This window comes from Helianthus annuus, chromosome 2 (genome assembly GCF_002127325.2).
Source record: "Helianthus annuus cultivar XRQ/B chromosome 2, HanXRQr2.0-SUNRISE, whole genome shotgun sequence".
Classification (NCBI taxonomy): Eukaryota; Viridiplantae; Streptophyta; class Magnoliopsida; order Asterales; family Asteraceae; genus Helianthus; species Helianthus annuus.
The window spans coordinates 51,889,727-51,895,617 of NC_035434.2; the positions used below are offsets into that span (position 1 = coordinate 51,889,727).

General features: G+C 38.6%; 1 protein-coding gene across 3 annotated transcripts; it reads right to left on the minus strand.

Annotated features, from left to right (window-relative positions):
• Positions 1–1,641: 1,641 nt before the first annotated feature.
• On the minus strand, positions 1,642–4,506 carry LOC110914436 (NAC domain-containing protein 22). Of its 3 annotated transcripts, none has more exons than XM_035986521.1 (6): positions 4,361–4,506; positions 2,926–3,134; positions 2,632–2,846; positions 2,448–2,543; positions 2,110–2,350; positions 1,642–2,028 (listed from the first exon to the last, which is right to left on the minus strand). In XM_035986521.1, the coding sequence occupies exons 2-6, from the start codon at positions 3,086–3,088 to the stop codon at positions 1,871–1,873; spliced, it is 873 nt and encodes a 290-aa protein (XP_035842414.1). In that variant the 5' UTR covers positions 3,089–3,134; positions 4,361–4,506; the 3' UTR covers positions 1,642–1,870. The 3 variants fall into 3 exon arrangements, with proteins under 3 accessions (XP_035842414.1, XP_035842412.1, XP_035842413.1); XM_035986519.1 differs by having other exon boundaries at positions 2,110–2,380; positions 4,361–4,505; XM_035986520.1 differs by having other exon boundaries at positions 1,645–2,028; positions 2,110–2,380; positions 2,926–3,128; positions 4,361–4,474.
• Positions 4,507–5,891: the final 1,385 nt, after the last annotated feature.

Consider the following 5,891-nt stretch of genomic DNA (forward strand, 5'->3'; position numbering starts at 1 on the left):
TAGTCCCTAAGGTTTGTTTTAAATTGTCATTTTAGTGCAAATAGTTTTTTTTTGTTCTCTGGGTCTCTGAGTTTTCTATTTTGTTGTCATTTTGATCATATTATCTAACTCCGTCTAAAAACCCTAGTTTTAGCCAGGGGTATTTTTGACATTTTTGTTTTATACTTTTCAACTTCCCATATTATCCAAAAAATTATTTTACATTAAAATTAAAAAAAATATATAAAAGAGAACAATGTAATGTTATAAAAAAAAGTATATAACAATATATATATATACAGACACATGCAGTGTGTCACACCATACCTTAGTCACCGGAAACAACCAGAATCGGAGGTTAGAGGAACCACCTCCACCATAACCTTTCTCGGAATTCATTAGAACAACCACAACTAATGTCGCTGGAAACCACAAACCCAAGGTAAAAAAAAAAAAAAAAAAAAAAAAAAAAAAAAAAATACTAAAAACCGGTAAAAACAAGAAGACATAACGGAACTTCAAATCCACAAACCCAAAACAAATAATTCTTTTTCCTGCAATTCATCTTCTAAAATCAAACCAGCCGATGACGTCATTCATAAACCCCCACTGACGGCGTGGCGTGACAACCACGCACTCATCAAAAACCACCGGCGACCTACAAAGAGGACAATTAAAGTTAAGATGATGAAGCCAGCCGTCAAAGCACTCCTTGTGGAACACGTGATGGCAGGGGAGCTTGCGCACGTGCTCACCGACGGTGAGGGGTTGAGGCAGATGACGCAATCATAATCCAGCGGATCCGGAGCGTGTTTGTAGGAGAAGAGACGGTTGAGGTTGAGGTGGGATAGGGTAAGCATGGGTGGTAACCAGTGGTAGTTTGGTGGGGCTGTAAAAAGAGAGAGAGAGAGGTGAGTAGTGGCAAGTGATGGAGTGGGTGGTGGCATGTGATGGTGATGGCATGTGATGATAGTGGCGGTGATGGGTGGCAGCGGCGGTGATGGGTGGTGGCGGTGGTAGATGTTGATGGTGATGGGTTGGTGGTGTAGAGAGAGAGAGAAAGGGGGAAGATATATAAAAAATCTAGTGAATCCAAGCACGCATTCTTGTCCAAAATTTCCGATAATAGTAAGAACTCGAAAACTCACGAGCCTTCAACAACACACTACTACCGAATGGGATTGGGTTAAGCGCAATTTACACCCAACAATACTCCCAATTTATGAGTCAATGATTTGAGTTTGATGAATCCAAAACTCCATGATCATGAAACCCCCATTAACTCATAAAGGCGTCCATAAAATTCGTTATTTTCAATCAACAAAGAGTATCAAGTTGGGTCACTATCCCTATATTGCATCAATAAACTTTGTTCCCTATAATGTATCAAATTGGTCATTATCCCTCATTTTCCATGTATAACTTGTTTAATTATCCCCTTATTTTGCATATATAATATGCTCAAAAAAATCAGACAGCATTTATTAGAACTTTTGACTTTTATGTTTATTAAGTGTATATCTAATTGCTTTCTAATATAGTAGATAACAAAACATGTTGAAAGTTTATTAAGTAGTTTATTAGATATAGTATATCTAATTGCTTTTTAAATAGTTTATTAAGTGTATATCTAATTGCTTTTCAATATAGTAGATAACAAAACAGTTGAAAATATCTGTTATTTAGAACTTATCAGATTCAAACAAAACATGTTGACCACTTTACAGTTTACACACATAATTGACCCTATCTATCTACAAGTTATCTTAGACCATATATATTAATCTTGCTACCCCATCAATATCAAAATTCAAAACTCCCACCTAATTTAAGCCACTAGATTCATTCTTCATCCTTTCATTGCATCTTCTTTCTTAAAAAAAAACAACTTTCAAAATGCAAAGAAACATAAATACTTCATCATTTTACGCCGTTTCGCCCTACTAACATGCTCCATCTGTCCCCCTTTGGATGCACTTTTGGAAATATCGCAGTCTTTGGAGGTCTCTTGACCTGAACGTTTGGAGTCTTGATCGGTTATAAGAGAGACTGTTCACAAATCACACACTAAGCACACAGTCGACCGAATCGAAAACCAAGAAAATAACAGAAGAGAAAAAGGCGTGATACCTGAAGTGGCAGGGCGTATGAACACTTCTGTTGACTTTAAAGGTGCGGAAAGGTTAAACTTGACACTCGAATCTTTAATGTCATTCTCTATTTCTTGTAAAAGGGCCACTGAGTCAAAGTATTCATCTGAAGTCATGGTCAAACAGCTTGAGTTGGCGGAACTGGAAGAGCGTGATCCTGGATCGATAAGATCGTTTAACTCAATATAGTCTCCCCTCAAAATACAATCCATTTCAGATGACTGTTTAAGAACAAAATCTGGAGTCATTCCCTACAAAACATATGTAAATTTTTCAAAATTCTGTGCATGTTTACAAATGAGAGAGCAAAGAACTCACCACAAGTTCACTCATTGCAACCGTTTTTGGCGCTAAATTTATGGACATTTTGACATCAGTATTAGCCAAATATACTCTACATAATGCTCTAAGATCCTGCATATCGTTTAACCAAGCCGGTCACAACTTTCGAAATCCAAAATGCTCAAATCAACGCAATGGGCCTAATAGATAGCCTGCTTACCTTTGTATTGTTGTCACATTTCTCGGTTATTGTATATTCTTGCATCATCCAATCCGTCTTTCGGCTATGCGAGGCCCGACCCTCATAAAACCGAAGGGTCGTTCTTGAACCAGTGATAGCTGAGTTGGAAAATATCTCACGAGGCTCCTCGGTTTCCTGCCAGAATCCACACTCAGCATCCGTTTTTACCCCGGCCCACAAGTACCACAAACCAGCTGCAGTTTACAGTTCCTTTGGTAAGATTAAGACAAGATATAGTATACACGAATTATGTTATATGGATCGTATACTAACCAGGTAGATTTGAGGGCCTATGTTGATAAGGATTTACATCTGAAGTTACGTTTTCGGGCAAAGGTTTTCCCCTCTTGAAGCTAAACAATGACGTAAATATCGCCTCATTGGTCCAGTTTTCGTTTTCAGCTGGAAGTGGAATGCATGATGAAGGAGGACACATTTGAGCTTATGTTCAAGATGAACACAATCTTGATTCAAATCTGTTGCTACATGAAATAAGACAACGGTTTTAATTCGATATTTTTCTGACCCCAGAAATTATATGATTCAGATCAATGGTTCATATGCTTGAAATGGTACTTATTCGCCCTAAAAGAAAGATCAACAAAACCCTAAAAAGTCAACATGTTACCTTAACTTGAGGAAAACTAGTACCAGAATTCAATGATTCATATTTTTAGCATAACAGTACAAACAAGATCATGAACCAGATAAACAAACAACTGAATCAAAAAGCCAGATAAAGAACTGAATCAAAAAGTGGTCTTGTTGTAGGTGAAACATGTTCCACTTTCCCAGTATTGACTTATTTTTTATGGTCAAACTGACCTATTCAGATATACCAAAGTCTAAGTGACAACTGTATACATTCATCTATTAGACTATGGGGTGTGGGGCCTGGGTTGGGTGGTGGAGGGGGTTTAACGCTGGCTACACCACCCCGGATTGGCGTTGCGCTTGGCGTGGAGATTCTGCCTGGCGTGGGGCGGGGGCCTGGGTGACATGGCGGGATGTGGTTGGCTGGTTCAAAGTAACCGTTGGGGGTAGCGGCTATGCCAAATTTTCCCATTCTACTTCACCCACACCAAAAAAAAAAAAAAAAAAAAAAACGAACATGGTTACATCGATTGTCGAGGCACAACGTACTCTACAACGCGGTCAAACTGCGTATTGGGGTCGAGTAAAAAAAAAAAAAAGAAAACACATGGCACCCCAACGCGGTCACGCCCCTTCCACACCCCGCTTTTTTGGGTGTGGACTGGTGAAACCCACGTCTGCCACGTGTCGAGCAATACCCCCAACCCAAGCCCCTCCACACCCCATACTCTTATCCTTCATTCAAATGATCACTTTCATAGCATAATCAAAAGCTTATTATTAGCAGCAGGAACAAACATTATCAAATATGTTCAGGATGAAAGAAGACAACGTTTTTAATTCAGTAAGTTAATAACAAGAAAAACCCAACAAATACCCTTCATCAATACCCAATTGTTGCTACTTGAAAAGTTTACTCAATTGCCCCAAAACTCCAAAAGTATGGTCAACAATACCCTTCAAAAGTCAACATCTTACCCTAATTTGTCAATAATCTTTATTTTGAGCATAACACAAACAAGATCATGAAGCAGATGAATCAAACCACTTATAGTAAACCTAAACATATATAAATGCCTAGCAAAGAACTGAATAAAAAGAAAAAGTGAAATACCTATGAAGATGAAGAAATACCGAAGAGTCTCCCGCGCAAACCAAACCACTCTCTTTCACCGTCAAGTGTGTGTTTTAGAGAGAGTGAAGAAGTTGGTGATAATGTGGGGGTATATAAAGGATGAAATTTAACCAGGGTTTAATGAGCTAAACTGGAGTTGTGTTGTTTGGTCGGTTCTTTTGCCGATGATCAACCGGTTCACTTAGCTTACGTGGCATGATTTTATTGGGTTTATTATGTAGTGGTGAGTGTTTGATGAACCGGTAACGTTGTACTGCTGACGTCATGCGTTTTTAACGCGGCTTCCTAAGAAGCTTCTCTTCGTCGTGTATTTCGGACAAAATTTCCGTACAGTCACGAAAATTTTTATTTTATTTTATTAGATAATGATGATACAGTAAAGTTGGTTACGGTTTTTGTCTGCCTTGTTTGACAAAGATCTTAATCTTATTCTATTAGATTCTTTTTATTACACTTTTGTGTTTCTATTTATTATCATTTTAATTTAATTACGAGACTTAAAACCATTAGGTAGGAGGGTGTGGTTGGAGCCCTCTAGGGGCTTTATGAGGCCACGTAGACGTCATCTAGGATCCACCTCAGCTATGAGGTTTTATCACGCTCTCTTTAACTTACATGGTGTGGATGGAGCCCCCTATTAAAAAAATAAAAAAAAGATTTTGTTGGGTGAAATGACATGGGCCCCACCTGATAAAGCCCTTCGAGCTCGTTACCATGATGGAGCCCATCAATGGCACCGCCCCTTCTTAAAATGGTGGGTATGGGTGTATAGCGCCGGAGTTCGCTATAGAGTGTGACGTGGCGAGGGTGGCGCCCCCACACCCTCCAGCCTTAGTGAGTTCATCTTTGTCTAAACTTTAAACTTGTTCAATGCTTTGGTTAATTCATTTATTTGCTCACCCTTAGTAATATACATAGGAACATGATTACTTACGTAGTCTCTTAAAATTTATTGGTGATTTAACTAGAGGTGTACAAAAAGACTGGTTTTAGAATCGAAACCGGAAAAAAAAAATCGAAACCGGAAAAAAGCTGAAACCGTTTTTTTTAACCGGTTTTAGAACCGAACCGAACCGGCGGTTGTAGACCGGTTAGGGATCTTAATCTTCGAAGCCGGTTTTAAAACCGAAACCGGTGATAAAAAACAGTTTAAACCGGTAAAAAACCGTTTTTTTTTTGCATAAACCGGTTAAAAACCGACCCTAACCCGTTGGACCGGTTATTGTTTTGAGTAAAAAAACCAGTTAGTAACCGAAACGGGTTATAAAAAAACGGTTTTTGATTTTGATGAAAAGAACCGGTTCGGTTAAAAACCAGACCGGTTATTGAAAAAAAACTGATTTGTACACCTCTAGATTGAACCCTCAACCGGTTCGATGGTTCTAAATTAGGGTGGTTCATGGACGTGTTAGGCCGATTTTGTGGATCACACCACTTTCACTTTTTTACCACACCTTGTTATGGTTTCACTAGTTTCACCTTATCATTATTATTTTTTTTATCATTACTA

Coding starts and splice junctions, on each gene's coding strand:
- LOC110914436 (XM_035986519.1), bottom strand. CDS start 3,088: ATGTGTCCTCCTTCATCATGCATTCCACTTCCAGCTGAAAACGAAAAC. Junction 2,847..2,925: donor TAGGCCCTCAAATCTACCTG/GTTAGTATACGA, acceptor TGTAAACTGCAG/CTGGTTTGTGGTACTTGTGG. Junction 2,544..2,631: donor AATGTGACAACAATACAAAG/GTAAGCAGGCTA, acceptor AACGATATGCAG/GATCTTAGAGCATTATGTAG.